Consider the following 21,243-nt stretch of genomic DNA (forward strand, 5'->3'; position numbering starts at 1 on the left):
AAATCTGATAATAGCTTAGTTAGTAAATAAATTAGTTTACCCGTTTTTGTATTTATTTCCGCTTTTCGCAAAAACCTGTAACTGAACTCTTTCCTGAGACATATGAGTTCTGTTCACACCCACATACATTATTTGTTTAACATTATATTTAATATTATTATCCCCTCTGTCTCTAGGTCTCCCAAGTGGTCTCTTGTCTTCAGATGTTTTCGTCTCTCCCATATTCCTACGTGCCCTGCCCATTTCTTCCTCCTTTATTTGATCAGTCTAAATTACACAGAATATATCTGTATGCATTCGCCGTTAATAATTCATTACGTTTAAACTTCAGAGCCTGTAAATTCTTAGCGACAAAATGCAGACCTGCTGACTGATAAATAGGTGGTTCATTTAGATACCACTGAGCTTCTGAGGGTTAAGCCATGTTTGCTTAATTCTTACCTGATTATTTTAGTAATGAATCAATTTATATTAATATGTTTGTAATTAGTAGACTATTTCTTTGTTGTCAAGCTACGTAGAATTTATAAATGATATACATTTTATATATTGTTATACTTTAATATACAGCGTACTGTGGATTTATTTGTTTTGAACTTCGCCCTGCTGCAAAATTGTTACAATGGGCACATGCGTTATTTTAGCTGTTCCAGATTAATTAATATATTTAAGTCAGTAATGTTCACCGGGTATTAATTACAGTAATATTTTATTTAATTGGATTATATATTCAATTAGATTCATTGTATAATTGCAGAGAATTCATATAAATACATAGGCCTATTAAAATTGAATACTCCTACCGTGAACTGGGAACAACTGTTATTAAATTACAACCAGCTAAATACTATTGTGCCGCTCCCTTCACGTGAATAAATACTAAATGAAAGCGTAAAGTAGATAACACTTTGAGTTATCGATAGCGGGTTATATGGGACAGATTACTAAAGTTCGTATGTTACAAACTCATTACCGTCTTATTATATCAGGTAATATTACTGGCGACTTGTAACAATAAAATGGGTTTACATACTTTCAAAGATTTATGTACAAATTTATAAAACCATTTCATACAAATTCGCGTACAATGAGGAATACGCCAGTTATTTGTGGCATATTCTTATGTCTCCTGCAGATTTTCATGTATCTACACGTAAACTCTTGTATTTGCAGCGTTTAAGTCGTTGAAACAGTCAGCATAGTTACTAGCTACAGGCTAACTGAACTATATTTGACTCCCGATAGGGGCATAGATATTTGCTCACGCAATGTTGGTACTACGTTTAGAAAACTGACGACTTAATCTTTGTGTTCTATGCGCCATTATATGTCTGTTTAGTACCTCCATGCCCCTGCACGCCTTCACGCCATGGCTCTAATGCAATATGCAATATGTCCACAAATATTAGTAGTAGATAAGGGAATTGCGAAATGTTATGGTTGACGTAACAATAAAGCTTGTAATGTAGAGTGTTGACTTTGCATATGGAGAATCAGCTTTGAAAGACAGTGCATATTTTGTTAAGGTAATTCCTGTCGAATTTATATTGTAGATAGGGAAAACCTCGTACAAAGTTTACTAAGTGTCTCTTCAGTTACCAGACAGACAGTGTTACTGTATGCAGGCTACATCTCGGGTTTCCGAGGAGTACATGATGTTTCTGGTGAAAGAAAATTCAACAAAGTTTGTCTGCGAGCAGTAGAAGAATTGACGCACAAAAACTATGCTCGTATTTTTCTTCGTGTTGCGGAAATATAACGCGTTTTGTTTAAAGAACACCTCAACATTTTATGATGCTTGTCTTTGCAGACAAAACACTACGTACAGATGCGTATCTACAAAATACGAGGAAGATGTTTCTAATATGCATTGCAACATATGTAAATGAAACACGCGTGTTCAGTTTTAAAGTGTACAGAAAAATTAATGTCAGTCGGTGTGTGTAGTAATTATATATGCCACACCGAGTACAATATAAGTAGAGTGTAACAGGATGAATGTATACCAAATAGTACTGCGACTATGTAATTGTTTTAAAGTTTCCTTGCCCCTTTTAAAGCCGATTGTTACTTTACCCGCGATTTTAAGAAGTAAAAACACTGCATTTTACCTACATAGTGTTCGTATTGGTTTTTTGTAATTCTGGGAATAAATTGGAATGGTTTCATTTATCAATAAAAATCAGTCGGTCTATGTACGTAATTATGAGGTATTGTGTTTTATTTGAGGCAGGGGCTAAATATTTAAATGCTATTTAGATTGCCTCGACGTTCAAACAATTGTCTATATTTTTCAATACTGGAGCTTTTAAAAACTGGTATTTGCATAACAATTAGCGTCTTAGTTGAAAAGTATACTTTTATTAATTAAATAGTGTTAAACGTAAGCGTTCAACAGTGAAACTTGGACCGTTGGGTGCGAATTTTATGATTTTTATTTTCGTTATAATATTCTATGCGTGTTACTTCGAAATTTTAGAGAGAGGGAGATACATACCATGTATGAGTTTATGTACTATATGTGTGCATGTATGCTGTAACTTAAAAATATGTTCTCTAAATTTATATGAATGAAAGAAGACAAATTTTATACCACTGAAATGTTTGAAATATTTCATTTCTGAATGACGAAGAGAGGTTTATAATTTTGACGCATTCAATGCATCTGCAATCACCAAATTATCATTTTACTTAATCTACATTAATGTTAACCATGTTCTTCGTACTTTGCCTCTTCGTGTATCTCTTTTGCTTCTGACACTTGCTATCTCATGTCCGTTTTGTCTTCTTTCTCCTTAGCTTTTATACCTACTTTGAAAAGTTTGAGTTATGGCCGTAGCCTGCATAAATACACACACACATGTGCACTGTAGATACAGCGCTTATGTTACGAAGGGAGATACCAACTCGAAACCTAGAGGACAGCACTGTCAAATATGCACACTATAGGAAGTACTGCTGTATATTGCCTCATCTCTTACCTTGTCCTGCCCTTGGTTTGCGGTCTGAATTTCAAATGTTTCTTCGTTCTGTTTTTTACGAGGTGCTTATTTCTAGAAACATCAGCATGCAGACTCAACGTTCCCTAGAGAGGGATCTCCTGAGGAAAACTGGAAATTTCAAACACTTTTTTTAGTGACGGTTGGTTGAAAAATAACGGTAGCTCGTCAAATTGTTAGAGTAGCGCTTGGAATTGTCGTCTCTTCAGCCCCCTCTTTTACCAATTTCATGGCTATGCAGTGAAAGCGATGATAAAAGACAGTTTATACTAAACAGCCTCTGAGGACGTCTTCTAAAGTTGCGATATTATTTATGAAATATATTAACATTCAACTGCTACAGCGCAAAAACAATCTCAGTTTAATGATGAAAGGACGAAAAGAGGGCGATGTAGCCTTTTTTTTAAAGTTGAATAGATTATAAGAAAGTCACGTTTAAGGAAAACTTTTAGTTGTAATTCAGTCGTGTTCTTATTCTGAAGTAATGAATTTTTCCGTGACAATTTTGTTTCAAACAGCTTCGATTTAGCCAGGTCCTGATCCATCCTTAAAATATTGTGCGAATCTAAATCATGCGAAAATTATTTCGTTCGAAATTCTTACATTTTTAAAGATAATTTAAATTCGGTTAAAATTATTTGCGAATTTCACAGTACCTAAAAATACTTGATTCAGGGCTTATATGAACGTTCACATTGTCCATAATGTTAATTTTATGGTCATATTTTACAACCACGAGAATTTTAACGCAAAATTAAAATACCCTGACATAAATCACTTCCGAATCACCGTCTGTGGCAAGTCCTAACTTAATTTGGTAAAGACTAATATGGCCTAAATATAACTTCTCTATTACGTTATTAAGTGAAAAATTAGTCACTAAAGTATGAAATTTCTTCGGGTTGCAATCGAACAATACTGCCTCCATAAAATCCAATGCAGAGTAGCTACAATGTGCTGAATAACAATTTGCGGATATCTGTGAATGGCGAGGGAAGGGTGCCTTCTGCCTTAAGAACTTTGAGAGTAAATCTCATTGCCACAAAATCTTGATTGTGACGAAGCCATTATATATGGCTGTAAACAGAAACGGGGTTCACTAGTGATTTACTGCCCAGTAAGGTCAATAACAACAAGGAATGCTTATACTGGAGGTGTAATTACGCACTGCTTACCCAAAAAAGAGTAACAGGGAATTATTTGCTTAGTTGTATATCGTGGCGCTGACGAAACCCGTGTAATTTTTGCAATAATGATTAAGAAATAAAGTTTATTCTGAGATGTAGTTTGCTTGTTAAGTTGGCAGATGTGCAGTGCCTTGTTCATGATACTCATGCTGCAGAAATACCCCAGCCTCCAGAGGACTGTATTCTGCGGAACAGGAGCAGTGGCAGTTTGGAGGTGCAATGCGTAGCTGGGTTCGACGGGGACCTACCTCAACACTTCATGTTGGAGGTGAGTGAGGCAACAGTGTATTCAGACACGACGCCCCCCTCGCAGAAGCACGGCGGACCCGTCACACTGAACGACCAGGGTACTCGACACGTGGCCCCAGGACCGCCACTATACAGAGTGTTCGGCGCTGAGCCCATGTTCGCGCTAAACACCCTGGAGCCAGGGCGAGACTACGAACTAGCTGTGTATGCCGTCAACGCAAAGGGTCGTAGTGACCCCCCGGTCATCATTCCCAGGGTTAGAGTATCTGCATCCGTGGAAAGACTCACCAAAACAGGTAAGGAATATGGATCACGAATTCTTTAAATGTTGCTTATAAGAAGTGTGTGTTACGTACGATACACGTAGTTATTTATATACATAGACGAAATCTTGAAATATAAAACCAGCTTTATTCAGTATGTTTTTAAGCTGCAAAGAGAGAGACTTACCAGAGCATTAAATATAGACCACACTGATTACGTAAACGCGAACGACATGCAGAGACTTTTGAACGAATGAGTCCGGAAAGAGTCAACAAGTATCTTAATCGCCTATTAACTCACCTTGAGGTGGGCGGGGCGTGTGACAGACGTGAGCTAGAGGTGAGGAACGCATAAGAATGTTTAGTCGGAAATCCTTGAGGAAATAAAATACATCTGGAGATCTAGAATTGGATAGCGGGGTCATTTTGAAAGGATCCTAAGCGAATAGGATATGATAACGTGAACTGAATTTATCTGGCTCAAGGTACGGTCCAGTGTCTCTCTCTTTTGAATACGTGAATGAACGTTTGGGTTATGTATAATGATAGGAGTTTTTGAAGCTGAATGACTGTTCCCTTCTCAATAAGAAATCTGCTCCATAAAATTAATCACTTTAAAACTACACATCATTTTAATGGTGATTTCTGTAACAATTGCGAATTGATTATATTCCAAAGATGAGACTAAGGGAGCCAGAAATTGTATCAGGGACATCTGTTGTCGCTTGTGCAGGCAGACATTACATGGTGAAACTATGACCATTTTGGCAGCACGTGAACTTGTATTAGGAGCTCTGAAGAAAGGAAATAACGACATGTAATAAAGTTTAATAAACTCGCATTTCCACTAGTGCAGGTGTGTCTAACTGAGACGAGGTAAGAGAAGACGGAATTCTGTAACGAAAGGATTTCCATGAAGGTCTGACAAATAAATAACGGAAACCTTCAAGCAGAACCATCCTTCAGATGGTAATAGTCGCTCTACTAGTTAAGAATTTTCCCGCCTTTAATGGAACCCGAATGTTTCTTAATTTATTTATAAGAAACTGCCGCCAACCCCTCTTCTGACATACATTAATCTAATTTATACTTTTCCTCCCCATCTTCTCAGATCCATTTTAATATTATTCCTCCATTCTTAGGAAACTTTGAATGAATTCTGCACCGATGTAACTCATCAAGCCTTATTTATTTTAGTTACTTACCATGAATAATATCTGGGCAGTGGGAAGAAAACTTTAATAATAATAAATTTTGAAACAACAGCCATCAACATTCTGAATACAATTTTTACGATATTCAAATTTTACGGATGCTAACAAGTTTGAGACTTAATCACAACATACAAGCAAACATTTGTACAAATGAACCATCTTTCCAGCAGATACCGTCGAAGAAGTACCCACATCACATCATCCAATGACCATCGTGTTAGGTGTCCTTATTGCAGCAGCCGTCATAATTCTGGGCGGAATTTTCATCACAGCGACACTCGTTATCTGCAGGCGACGCTCAGCGACGTCACAGCTGCAGCAAGACGAGAGAGATGACGTTAAACTGCGCCAGGAACAGCGACCTAACGTCTATAGCGATTCTCCGACGCCTCTAAATCCTGCGACAGTCTTTCCAGTCCCCAGCCATGTGCAGCGCCGATGTTGTACGGACTCTGTACCTAGAATCAGGTTTAGGACCGATGATATAGAAATGGAAGACAGGAGATGTGTCTACATGGGTGGCATCGATGATTCTCTGGCTGTCGGTAAGACGAGAAACCAGTCCACAAACGGTAAGTCCAAACTGCTTCCTACAAAAAAGAACTGAGCTAATAGTGATCGCCCATTAATTACCTCCGTGACGAACTTCAGTTTGGTTTGCGAGAATATGTTCTTTTATACATTTTCTGGAATAAATTCTCAGAAAGCATCTTAAAAATTTGACATTGAGTATGTTTCTTACTCAGTTACTTGGAGCTGGTTTACATTGAATGTGGCAGTTTTTATATTTCTTACGTTTTCAACTTTATGTAGCTTTGATGCCATTATTTGTTTGATTTAAGTCACATTAATCAAACAGATGTTCCAGAATTTTAAATAAATAAAGAACAGGTTAGGCTTGTCTGTTTTATGTCGCATGTAATTTTAACAAACGTCAAAGTAATAACATGTCTTATGTACTATAATTCTCTTTCTTGTAACCATGATTATGGCTGACAAAGTAATTAAATTTGGCATTTAGAGTACGACAAATATATATAATTAAAAATATATACTTATATTTAGAAAGAGGTTGGTGATAAAAATTAGGGTAAGTAAAGAAACAAATTTTGTGGTCGGACCATCTGCCATCTGTTTCCCCTTCTGATTTTGGGATTAATATTTGGTGATAATTAATTCATCATGGCCGCTTCCTTCCATATCCTCCCCAATTCATAACCTACTCTGTCTGGACGCTATATAATATATGCAACAGAGCGAAATTTACAAAATAAACGAACCATATAAACAAGTTCCTGAGAGATTTCTCCGTGTTTAAAATTTGCATTTGTTGTTTACCAAAAAATAATTGACTGCCCCTCCCACTGGCCTCAATGTATCGAGCTACAAGCGTTCGTCGATATATCGTTCATGGTAAATGCGACAGAATTTGTATCACTAGAAGTAGTTTCTGCTATTTTATTATACGTTTTAAAAAGTGATCATTTATGTTTTATAGCTAATATTGTATCTAACTGTGTGGAGTATCGGATGTGAAAGGGCATAAGAAACACATATATTTGTTAAACTATTAATAATGGAATATAGTAGCAAATAAAACACAGAAAAACGCGGATAAACGTACATGTCCGGAGCTGGATTCGAACACGTGATTTCAGTTTTCGAGCGATTAAGATGCACTCTTCGAATCGGTCGGGATAAAGTTAGGTTTGAATTGAATGTATGTTGACGCAAGTTCATTGGAGCATGTTTAAACTGAATTACACACGGTCTGTATACAAACCCGTTTTTACCCTTACACCACGGACGCCAATAAAAGAACCACAATGCTGGAAGGGGCTGTTCTATGGCTTATGGGATAGAGTAGAGTACAAGATGAGAATGTGTAGTACAATTTTTAACTGCCGTCATGTGGGAGGTTGTGCTTGCTGCAGACAATCACTCTATTTGTATTCTGCACGGACGGAAGCAAGCAATGTCGGCTATAGGACGGGCAGTAGCTTCTGTACGTACAGTTCTTTGTGCACGCTGTAGTATGGAATAGCTGCTCAACTGAAATCGCTAAAAATTATAACTAAGGGATTATTCATAAACACGGAAAACCTGCGTATGTTGATTCAGCTTGCACATTCATGGAGATTTATTTTTGAGGTATGAGCAAAATGTATTTTTCTCACGCGTTTTTTTCTAGTCACATTCCTGTATCTGTTTGTCGAATTGTGATAAGCTTCTCCCGAATCGGATCTCAGTTACTCAAGGAATTTATAGTGAAGTTCAATTTTTTGTGAGACGAAAATTAATAAAGAAATTCTGCCCGATGATATATTAGGGCAACCTCCGCCCTCGCTAAATACGTAAATTAAATAAGGGCTGGATAATAAAGTTAGTGAAATACTTATATCATGTAGAAGGAATATAACCACATAAATATCACTTTTATAAAAGAAAATAATTATTAGTTTCAATCCACCTACCGTCTTTGTACATTAACCTCTGTTAGTAATGCTCTATAACAGGGTTTCTCAACCTATGGTACGCGTACCACTGGTGGTACGCAAACTAAGTAAGAAAATCAAAAGTTAATATTAACATAAATAACAGTTTTCCATGAACTCATTTGCTTAGTGGTACATTTAATGTGTTAAATTAGAATTAGTGATACGCCATCGGAAAAGGTTGAGAACCCCTGCCGTATAGGAAAGCACTTTGTTCCTCAGACGCTATGTTTATTGGCTGAAACTAGGTCCTTACAATTATTTTTATTGATTGATTAACTGGATATTTAACAATTCCTTAAGTACATAATTTATGTAAAGCGGAATGCTAGGATGAATGTAAATTATTCATTCTAAATGGCGGGGCGATTATTATCCGGAAGAATCAATTTTACACGATGATAGTTTCACTTGCTATTATGTTAAATGTAAATTTAATTACTTTGTTCTGCCGGTATAATTTTGACGTATGTTATACCAGCTACAGTGTGTGTAGTCATTTTGTTCAGAATCAAAGCACAAACACGGGCTTATATGTATTTGTGTGTGAGTGCGTGCATACGAGGTCCGTTCACCACCCGAGTGGAAGTTCATTTATTAGCTGCAATGAATCATATAGCCCGTAAACGCAAATGGGACAAAATATGACCTGGAAATCAAATGTCGATCATAAACAGACGTTTTTGGTCATAAATTTTGTCATTCATGAATTCCGATTAGGCGGTATGAAGTTATTGATGTTCAAATCGGTGGCAAGGTTTCAGGGCCAGATTAAAAGGCTCAACGCCGTTAATACTTCGACTCGGAATTGGAACAAAAATATTTATGTTTGAATTAATCTGTGTATTTGCTTGTATAACTTAAAGTCACTGATCGTAGTGGACTGAAAGAAAATGATAATGCATATTCTTGAAATTAATATTTGTAATTTAATCGATGGAGGGTTCTTAATGTGAAGCTTCTAATTGCCTCTTGCCTACAGACTATCCAGTGTCAAGCAGAATATAAATATCTTTAACTCTGTTTTTAAAATTAACCTGCAGTTATAATCAGGAGGTACTGCAGCTAAATGCATTACAGAATGGAAAGGATAAATGACGTGTCTATAAATTAATTAGAAAACTAAGAACTGGACGCTAATTAAAAGAAAAGTTTCTATAACACGAATAAGATAATATAATTTTCGGGAAATATTATGTACAGTTACAGATGCAATTAGCTGTCTATCTATAAAAGTATTTGAATGCAAGAGAAAATAAGTAGTACGATCGAGGAAATCGAGTAATGAGACACTTCGTATGTTATACTCTATACAAAATGTTGTTAGGTTTCAAAAAAATCAAAATATTTGAATGGATAAGGCGTGCAGCAGCTTATTCGGACTGTCTGACAGGAATGTGGGAGACGTATGAGTGGGTGAAAATATAATTTATAATTAGTGAATGTGTATTATAATAGTTTGATGTAGGGTGGATTATAGTGAACAAATTAACGAGCATGTCAGTTTAATGAACGTAGAGAATTTACTTTAGAAGTTTTTACGTTAATTACGACGACAAAAATGTTGTTTGGCGGGTTGTGGTAAATGTTGATGATTTTCAAGATGATTGTATTAACAAACCTTAGCTTTTATTTGGACAAAAAGTTTTGCTAAACTCCTTGTCATATCAATACATTTTAGGCTTTGACTTTCCTACTCACCGCAGTAACAATTTCATACCAAAATTAACTGATACAACATAGTTCAGAATGAATTCGTGTAACCTATAATGCTGTAGTAAACAAGGTAAATCTATTGAAACCCCAACTCCACAAACTACGCTGAGCTAACAAAAGTTCGGTTGTACATATGGGAACTACCAACGCCAGTGCGACGTCCTCGACGGCACATCTGCGTCGTTATAATACTGAAGCACCTGGGAGTACGTGTGCTGAAGTAGGTACGCTGCGAGCGAGAAACAAATTACCCGATACATTAATGTGAAATTCCTAGCTGGCAGCATCATGCAGTGGGCTTTTTGTACTAAAATTTTCTAAACAGCACCGCCACACTCGTAAACTCGTCATAACGTAGGAGATATAGAATATTAGAAATATAGAATGAAGGCCTAAATTCCACGTAACTAAAATTGCCTGACATTGGCGTGAAACTGGAATGAAGTTGACCTAATCATGGGCAGACGTTTTATGATCCTGGGTTTTTCCTGGTATACGTTTCGGCATACATTCGCCAAATAACTATCAAATGAACAGTTAAATCTGTGAAGCAAAGGTTGTCACTAATTTCCCTCCTTTTATGGAGCTTCGTGGCTCAATACCGTGTTTACAAAAATTCATCATATGCCTAATAAATGCACAGTTAAATGACATATGTATGTTTATGGGAATAGGTAAAGAAGAAAGCAGAGTAATTAGACAAACAGGTAATATATAAGAATGTACGTCCATTATTTTAACTTCGTTTACCGTAGCATAACTCTCAGGTAATTCCTTGATTGTGCTGCCATCTTCAGCTTTGTGTTATAAACACAAATTTCCTAAACAGCAGCGCTACATTTACAAAGTTGTCGTAACTTCAAAGATACAAGACACAAAAAGACAAAGTAAATAATAAACAAACAAACAATACATTTATGAAGAAGAGTTCTCTGTGAGAATCTACTAGCAGCACAGCTAGTCGCAACATTTCCCGCTTTAATAAAACCTAAAGGTTCATTACCGTGCTTACAATAACTAGCCATATGTCTAATAAATGGACAACTAAGTGACAAATAAATACGTTCATATATATTTATCCGAGTAAGTAAGTAAGAAAGAAGGTAACAGTATTGAAAGACATAATAAATGAGTTTGTACACCTGTTGTTTTAACATTCGCCCTGTAGGACAGGTGTGTTAGACAATTCCTGGACTGTGCTGCCATCTATCATTCTTCCGCAAACAGAAACGCAACGAAATTCTTTTGAGCGAAAATTTTCCTTAAACGTGAGTCGTGTGGTGACCTTCAAACGAATCGCGGAGTGATTGTGTGTTGTGCTTGTAATATGTTTGATTCAGAAACGTGGGACGTATATCGTGTTGATTGTTTTTAGTCAGAATGCTATTGCGACACTACAGATTATACTGATATAAGTAATTAAAACTGAGGTGTCGATGCCATTTATAAAGATGCACTTGAAAATAAAGCGTTGCCAAGTGAACCAGTGAACTATACTGACAGTGTTAAATATAATTTTGGTGAATGTTGTGGTACAAGTGCTCAAGAATCTGATATTAAAGGGGAGCTTGTACTTTCGTGATCATAAGGTAAGAGAAATAAAACCAGTAGCGATAATTTCAAATGGAAGAATCATAATCCGCCTTCCGTCCAACACTTTCTTTTGTTTGTTACTATGGCCGTAAGACGTATAGTTTTCAGATAACGTGACCACAAGTACATGTGCCGGTGAGATGCATCAAACTGTAACTGTGGGTAAATGTAAAACTGTGAAAAGTGCTACATACATTTGTAACAACCCAGTATTAATATGCAAATGTCAGTAAATATGTTTTAAAAGATGTGATTCTTGCACTGTCTGCGTAGGCCCAAAAAAAATGTTTTACTTTAGTCTGTTGTATGACCATTTAACCAATGTTGCTATACTGCGCCGTGTAATATTCTGTAGGCAACCGACGTTTCAGACGTGTAATCAGTCATATTAATACGTCCAGGCCTGAGAACCCAATATAGTACAGTGTAGCCAGTGCTCCAAATGGCGTCTTTGGATTTATTATGTGACTGAAATTAATACTAACAATTATCTCTAAAAAGATCACAGCAAAAGAAAGTTACGGAAATGAAGTACTTGAACCGAATTTATCTGTGTAGTGATCACTATTCGTTTCATATATTCAGATAACATTAGTAAAGTTGGCTTAAGTCAACATTATTGGGGGGAGGGGTACGTGCTCGAAAAATTTAAGTTATTTTTATAAGGCTGTAAACCTGCAAGTTCTTTGTTATAATGCACGGAATGCATGAAAACTTGATGTTATGTTTTAACACACACCGGCCAGACTAAATATACCTCTCACGCGTCTACCTTAGCAGGTGTAGGTATCGGATGATGACACGTGTAAAACGTGGGAGAGGCCTTGATGACAGAAGTCCGTACGTCTTTGTGAAGCTACAAAACTGTTACCAGAATAAGGAGTGATTATGGCGTGTTTTCTTTTAAAGTAAAAAGTGAATTTTCATATAATAATTATATATATTGTTTGTTTTTTCCCCTCTTGATGCAAATGCATAGTTGGTTCTCAAGTTCCAAGTCGCTATTGCATAATTAACATTTCCCGAATTAAATTTATATTGAAAGAATAGATTGTGACTAGCTGACCCAATATTAGCTCCTCATTAAGGACGCTGATGCGTGCAGAATTTGTAGGTAAGCCAATAAACGTATAACAGAAGTTATTAAAAGCTATTCAAAATTTATTAAATTAGGCATCTTTGAAACATAGTACATCAGTGTTTTCTCAATTGATTAAAACACATTTTATTAAGTGGCCCCGTGTAATGGTTAGTTATCGTGATGGTCGTACTTTGGAAGACGTGAAACATTTTGTTAGTTTATAACTAATTTCTGTCTGGTTCCGTTCAAAACAATGAAACGATAGCGAAACACTAAAGTAACAAGGAGAAAGTATGTTCCAATGCAATTTCTGTGTTTAATAACGAAATACTTTTCGCTTTATCAATAACAAGTTTCATTTTAAATTTACCAACAGTTTTGTGTTTCACCGTGCAATACGTAAGCTGTTAAATATGAATTTGAAACTACGTATATTATTTTTTCACATTTGTAAATTGTAATAAAGTACCGTTACACGCAACCACAGAAATTTTGATAACACTGCTCTGTCATTGTGAAACATATTCCGGAAAGAGTTATTTTAAGGCCGAGGATGAAACGCAGTCTAACAATATTATGTGCTATTGAATATGAGCTGTAAAATGTAACGCATATAATGCCCGTAGTGTAAAATTATATACACGCTCCGTATAAAACTGTAATATAATTTCGTAGCACTGCTACCATCATATGCTGAAAAAACAGTATTCAAAATCGTACTGCTTTTCAATTTCTGTAGACATTTCGCGAGTATGATAATACGTTTGTTTTACCAAAACCGTTTCTTGTGAACGACAAATTAAAGCGTTTTGAAAATAAGATTGTTTTTAGTAAGAACATTTTAGAGAGAAGAAGTACATATAATGTTACATTTGTTGCTACCGAGGTGGCATTTCCATTAGGATTCAAAGGATTAATTTTCTTTTTCGATCCAGAAGATAGCATTTCTCCATGTGTGTCAACTTGTGAAAGATTTTATTTTGTTATATCGGCGCAGTAGTTTTTGGCTGGTGGAGCTGGCGGACGGGCCTACTCTGTGTACCTGAGGTGGCGCGGTCAGTAAATTTCTTTTGTTTGGGCGTTCAGTCCGATAAGCTCCTCGGTGCAGTCAGCATTATACTATCGCAAAAGAGACTCGCTCCTAGCCTTCCCCTTGAAAATTCCACCGGCCAAAAACTACTGCACCGACTATACGTATCATTGCCGTCGAAAGAAAGAAGACGTTTGAACAATGGTGATTATAACAAAACAAATCCTTTTCATGTCAAACTCAAGCCACCATCACTTCACTCTTTGAACCAAGAATAAAATATTTAGTATTGAAATGTTATTAAAGTGCAATAAGGAGACGATATTGTTTAAAAATAGAATTACTTTTTAGTTTCCATATGAGTTTCTATATTGAGCACTTATTAATAAAGCTTATTTCTCGGATACGTTAAAATACTGGAGCAACCTCTCTCCAGAGGTAAGAAACGTGAAAGGAGATTGTCCAGAGGCCTGGACGTGACAGCTTCATTATCATCAGTGATGTACATTAGTCATGCGCTCCAGGCTTCATGACTTCTAAGCTATAGTAGAACAGCAAAAACGAAGACAGGATTAAACTTTAATATTTATAGTAACAGCAGAAGAATGGTATTGAGAAGGTCTAGAGAGTATTTCGAAGCCGGTGCAGACATTAAATTGTCAAATCTGTTAAAAAAACTTATATTGTAGATTTTTTTAAATTTAACCTTTATTAGCTAATTACGTCTGTAGTCGGAGCAGAATAAATATTGTTATCCACGAAGAAAACGGATCTTAAGAAAAGATGATGATGCTTCATATTTAATTAAATTTTCGTGATAATTAATCTTAATAGTAAAATTTGACCTCGGCGCAGTCTCATCGAATGTCCTTAAAACAACAATAACAAGTTATTTATAACTGAATTTAATTGTCTTCGATAATTACTTTCGTTTCAATTTTTAAGTATGTTATCATCACAAAAATATCAACTGTGTCTTTTAATATTTCTCAATGCATATAACTTATCACCATTTGAAACTGCTACGTTACATACGCCTACATCTGGAGAAGTTTGATAATGTTTCAACTTTAAAATATATTTTCACGTTTATTAATTGACTGATGCAAACAGAATTGTATAATCACAAACTAAATGAATTAATAAGTAAGTTTGAGATGCTTGTATCACTTTATTATGCTGCCATTTATCAGTCCTATTTTCCTACAATTAAATTACAAAATCAAAAAATATTATTATGAAAATATTCCACATTTTTTTTAATACTGTAGTTGAAGAACGTACTTCCATTATTCAAAAGAAGAAAGCCCACCAGTTGCATGCTACGAGAAATTAAGATCCATTTTTGTTCCTTTTATTCGAAAAGTTTTGGAATCCGACTCATAACTAGCCCGTTTTAAATCATTACCTCAACGCAAGCACTGACCTTGACGCCTTGAAGAACTCAGTGGCAGCGTGTAGAGATAGTTCATAAACGAATGTGACACTTAGTGTGCATTCAGAGTAACACAGGCAGGAGAATAGACGACAGACTGTCAGGCGTTGTGATGTGTTGCCATAGGAATTACATCTCTGCTGATATGCCGGTATTTTATTCATAAATAAAAATATTTCTGTAAATCTACGGCGGTAGAATACTTTTGACAGTCCGGTAGCCGAACAATACCATAGCAATATTGTCTCCGTATCCTCCAGATCTACCCCGGGCTGTAGTTAAAGTAGCGTGTAGAAATTTCTATCTTTCATGTTTTTGTGTCATTTCGAACCGATATGAGAAATCAATGCTAAAGTAAAGCATGAACAGAAATGCTGTATTCTGTGAATTGGATTTAATCCCTAAACACAGAATGCAACAGGACACGAATAGTTCAGATAATGATTTTCAGGAGGAAGCCAATCATGCTGGCAGGGACTGGGTTAATGAACATTATATGATAAACTGATAAAATCAAATTAATTTAATCCCGTGTCCTCGTTGTGCTGCCACCTATCAGACCACTGTAACAGCAACTTAAAGTAAATCCAAGTTGTCCCCATTACATAGTTTAGAAGTGCGCGGGAATGGGGGAGTCGTTTCTTTTCTAAGCACTAGATGGGGTGAATTGTCAGCTTGACGCGACGGCCGAGTTTTATCCATAGGAAAGGAACCGAGAGTCTTTATGGACGCAAAGGCCAGAAGAAAAATCGTTTGCTGCAGGTAAAACAGGGAAACGTACCTACAACAACTATGAAACCTCATTTATTATACTAAAATACTTTGTCTACAACGGAGGCTTACAGATAGCTAGGTCCAGTTCGGACGCACCGTCTCTTCAGGACCTGGTCAACGATCGAGCAGTTCACTTTGCTGTACTACACCGTCTTAGCAATAAACCATTTCATACGGCACATCTCCTGCTCGTGTTTACGACATTCCATCCGAGAATTCGTCGTTCCCCTCTCCTGCACGGTCCCCGTTCGCCTTGTAGGTTCGCAGCTGCGTTCACATCAACGATAAGACGTAGCATGACTCCAGGCGAAAGTCGGGATGCAACTAAACAGCCTTTGATCGCATATTTCTAAAATGTGTTAAAGAGCAGAAACTATGCTCCTTAAACTTTGCCGCGAACTCGTAAGCATTGTGTTTCACCAGCCTTGGCCGATCCAGGGGAAAAAAAACAAAAGAAAAAAGGATCTACTTGATACTAAAGTAATTGTTCACAGCGCGTGATTCCTTAATAACACTCGGAACAGGGTCAACACTTTCTACACGAAATTCGTTCTTTTGTAGCTCTGCGGTTCCTTTGAAGGTAGTTCACTCCCTCAGTACAGTATGAACACGAATCAGATTACAAGATAAGGTTCTTGGTCAGCCATAACATCGCAGTGGCCTGTGGACCTGTCCAACAAGTCACGGCATACACAGCAGCTGGCTCTAATTTGATGTCTAACACAACGGAAAATTGCTCAACATTGCACACTTCTGGGATCGTGCACTTAAATTGTCGGTAATGTAGTTCTCTGCAATCAGTCTCATGGACAGAACATGCGATGACATTTTCGTTCACGTACAGGCCTGAATCAGTTTAAAGGCACTTACAGAAAATTTACACTATGTTATGAAGCACTATAAAACTCTAGAATACTGAGAAATAAGGTAGCTGTTTCCTTTACGCATCCATTAGGATCTACACTTATAAATAATTATTACGTCACGTAACTATTAAAAACACAAGAAAGATAGGCTATGGTGCTGTCAAGATAGTAAAGATGGACGAAACAGGATAACATATTATTTTTTTAGAATTAACATGTACTATCTCAAAATTCAGTAAAATTATCGTAGTTTCTTTAGTCTTGAAGCAAAGAACTAAAGTCAATTAATATCTGTTGTTTTACAATTATATTCTTCGTTCAGTAGGAATTATCAATCATAGTCGCCGTTCCATGTCTGGCGTAGGCCTTGATCCTTCGAACACTCGAAACGTGGGTTCGTACCACTCGAGGTAATAGTCGGTGTCCACGTCTTTCTGTGTTGTGTGCTGCCCTACGATAGGCTAACTCCGTCCAAGGAGTGTTATCAGATGTGGGAAAAGAGGTCGAAATTGGCTTTGTTTTTATCAAAACAAAGCCAGGGTTCAGACACACGTAGTTGATATTACGAACTGGAAGCGTCTGTTATGTGGAATATTCAAGCAGCTGAACACTGGCATTTGAATACGTATTGTGATGGTTCGTATTTCGGTTTTTGTTGCCACAGAATTTAAATCGGTTGTTGTGTTTATAAAATCCTTATACGTTGTTTTTCTTTTATTTTTTGTTGCAGAACCAGATCTCATTGTTTCAAGAGCTGAAGTTATCTTGAGTACAGCTGCATCTCAACAACCAAATACCTGAAAATCTCTCCTTAGAATGCTCACCTTACACGTTTATTGAAATGGACAATCTCAGATTAGACCAGCAATAAGAAAATCTGAAGTGAAAAAGAAAATTATAAACCATGTTCATCGATGGTTGGTTGTTTATGTTAAGACATTTTATATTTTTTTCCCTCTCTTTTTGTAGTGACTGTCTTTGTCACTGCATCGAAACAAGTTTAGTTTTGGAACAAGTCAGTATTATCTTTGTTGTGTAGCGTGAAGGACAGCTATAAACATGACTGAACACATCGTGTAGTGGCGTCTGTAAACAACGTAAACATTCGTACAGTCGAGCACTGTAATGTAACCTGAAGTGAATCGAATCTGTCTACCTCATTAAGTTCCTAGTATGAAGACCTATGAATGGATTCATTGTGTGTTTTAATATGCTCTCTAGCGATTGGATTATAATTAAACACTAATAGTGGAAATACGAACTGGTAAATGCCTTGTCGAAATGTTGCAGATATTTCTGGTGAAGATAAAGGTAAGAGAATAGATGTAGGTACTCTTTTATGTTCTATTATCGGTAACGAAGTGTTTTTATAGCTAGAGGAGTAAATTCTTAGAAAAACAAAAACATTTCAGTGATTTTACGGTAAAGAAACCTACTGTTTGTTTGCGTTAGGGAGACTGAGTATGAGAAAATCCATTTAAAACTCAACATTAAAACTTCATAAAACGTCAATTATTGTAAGACGTTGTAGGTACTACAGAGAAAAAATTATCAAATACGTTATTGCATTTCAGATGAAAAAAAGATGCTTGTGTGATTGTATAGCATTTAATGCTATTTGAGTTCATGCTTTAATTAAAAACATGTAAGTGTATTTATTAATGTTCTGTTCAGTATATTACGAATTCATCACTAATCTATTAATCAGTTTCCTTCTGCAACATTTTCTACACGTGGGTTACGAAAAGCAGAGTTAACGTCACTAGTTGTGAATAATTCTCTGACATGATTTTATGTTTGTCGTGGACTATTACATTTAATGGTAGACTTATATTAAGTGCATCTAAGGATGAATTCAAAAATTGGAAACATTTACACTATATTTAATTTGGTATTGGATATTAGCCATTGTAGTACTGTTGTTATTAAATTTAATTTGTTTTCATTCTTCTTAGAATAATTACTTTATTTTTTCTAATTGAATGTTTCCTATTTTTCAATCGAATTTCTGAATAAAACCAGAGATTCTCGGTTCATTACGATTGTTTGAATGTATCCCTACCATGACTTAATTTTCACCGTGGAGTTCCGAAAACTCCTTTAACATTTAACTGATAATATTCTCGTAAACGCATGTAAAGCATTTCAGGTTATTAATGAAGAACAAATAGGGTTTGAGGTTTTCACGGCGGTGAGTACGAAGATGGCTGCCTTCTGGTTTGGTGCGCCGTATAGTCTGATAGAAATTTACCAACGCTTTACAGGAAAAGCTTACAAGGTTGAAACATACACTAAGCAAACTGTCTGTTAAATACTATTCGTCTCACATGGCTGTCAACAGACGCAAGAGAAGTTGCATAAATAAAGGGGCGCTTATGCAGGTCAGATTGACGTGATCTCAGTGACCATACATCTTAATACAAATTTAATAGATTTCAGTCAATGTCTTGCCCACAAGTACCGCAGTAATTCCTCATTTTATTCGTTGAATGACTTACGTAATAGATTGATTGACTGTTCTGTTTAAAATTATATTGGCCTGCCAAAGATCAGCTAATCGAAAAATGAAATGAAACGCACCCAACTTTAAGTGATAACCACATTCGTAATTTTCTTTACGTCGTGTTTGATGTTTCCCTCAACAGTATGAATGGAATATTCGTAATGGAGGATAGATGTGTTTTCTTTGGTGTTGGAATTGAATTTTCAGGTTTTGTTTTCATGAACTTCGTCTTCAGAGGGTTAAATCTTGAATACTCTATCTTCTTTTTAAGAGTAAACATTTGCGCACGCTTTACTGTTATCAACTGCATGACAATGAAAGTTATACCAACTTTCTCGTCTAAATTAACATATTCCACGATTCATTGGCGTCCTTGAGTAATTAATATTCAGCTGATCCAGAAATCCTTATGTTTATAAAATACAACCTTGTATTATCATTGTCACAAAGGCTTACGCTGGGACCGTATTTTGAACCAGTTAATTGTATTTTTTAAAAAAATTAAGCAATGCTGATTCTTTCGTATCGGGTATTGCTTTTATATTGCTGTTAGTTCTTCGTAATAAACTCATTTGTAAGACTGCGATGAAGATAGTAAAAACTTTATAGGCCACTGATCATCAGACCCTCATCTTGTGGTCATGCAATTTATATCATTCTGCACATTTTGATGAAGGCTGTAGAAGAAGGGCTGTTTTCAATTTAAAGGAGTCGAATTTACATGCCCTTATTCAACCACCTTCATCAAACTGCTGAACGGAATCTCCAATAGAATTTCAAAATTGTCTGCCATAACGAAAACAGAACATTATAGAAGAAGGGATTTTAAAGGAAACAAAATTTATCGTAACATGCTGGAGAGTGCACGAATGATCGGTTTTTTAAAGTGTAAAGGTTCTTACGTCTGAAAATGGATAAAGGAAATATACTTCAAAAAATCTTTAATAAAAATGAACGCTGATAATGTAACGACATTTCTTTTTTGTTCTTTCCATGAATTGTGTGTTGAGAATTTTTATTTTACCCTCAACTTTTGAAGATTGTGCACGTCGTTTCCTTTGAGTAAAAGAATCACTTTATATTCGTTGATTTTATTTCTTATTCTCACTTCTTTATTGGCGAGCAAAGCGAAGGCTACGAGAAAGGGATCCATCCGCATGCCTCATCCCGTAGGCGCTAGCGAGAAGCTGATCCATCGGTATGGATCATACAGAGCTCGCTCCTCATATCCCTGATAATCCATTCACATCTTCGGTCCTAACCAAACGGGAAAATAAACTTGCTCTGTCCATTGTAAGATCAATTTTCGAAAGGAATGTGGCTGCATATGACAGGCCACCCTGTTTAATTGTGTCCGCGTGAGGCAGTCAGTTCCTCTGAAACGTCGGTTAGTATCTACTAGATTACGCGGCGCAACATACACAAGGCTACCATCTTCTCGTATCTCTTGTTATAACTGAGACCAAATTTCACTTTTTTTCTTTGTAAATAGGATCTGAGGACAAAATTATTTCGTAAACAAAATAATATATATGAAGTATTGGTTTGTTGATGTAGGCCGATTGTAGGTATATAAGGATATTTTATTATATGACATTTTGGATTCATAAGAGATATCCAAAACCAGATCCAAAAACTAAACTAACCAACCAACCTCGTGCAGTAGAACCCTTCCTACAATGGTGAAACTACGCTCAGCTACTAAAGAAAGGCTGTATCTCTCCACCAGTCCCCATTATCAGTCAGGTAATTCCAGTTCGCACCCTCCAAACGTACTTCTGTATATCCATTTTAATATTATTCTCCTAACGTTTTGTTCCCTATCATACTATCGCATT

The 21,243-nt window shown here is 36.2% G+C and overlaps 1 protein-coding gene across 9 annotated transcripts in view; it reads left to right on the forward strand.

Moving 5' to 3' along the window:
- Positions 1-18,938, forward strand: part of side (motor axon guidance molcule sidestep) — a 199,471-nt gene extending 180,533 nt beyond the window's left edge. For 6 of the 9 annotated variants that reach the window (XM_022080161.2, XM_022080162.2, XM_022080160.2 and 3 more), the window contains 3 exons: positions 4,342-4,731; positions 6,080-6,484; positions 17,633-18,938. In XM_022080161.2, coding sequence (XP_021935853.1) covers positions 4,342-4,731; positions 6,080-6,484; positions 17,633-17,703 — 866 coding nt within the window. In that variant the 3' untranslated portion in view covers positions 17,704-18,938. Of the gene's footprint in view, positions 1-4,341; positions 4,732-6,079; positions 6,485-17,632 lie in introns of those variants that run through there. The other 3 variants (XM_022080159.2, XM_022080164.2, XM_022080165.2) reach the window with 3 other exon arrangements.
- Positions 18,939-21,243: the final 2,305 nt, after the last annotated feature.

Source organism: Zootermopsis nevadensis, unplaced genomic scaffold (assembly GCF_977971745.1).
Source record: "Zootermopsis nevadensis isolate Lab colony 2312 unplaced genomic scaffold, Znev_1.0 Znev_ptg000029l, whole genome shotgun sequence".
NCBI lineage: Eukaryota > Metazoa > Arthropoda > Insecta > Blattodea > Termopsidae > Zootermopsis > Zootermopsis nevadensis.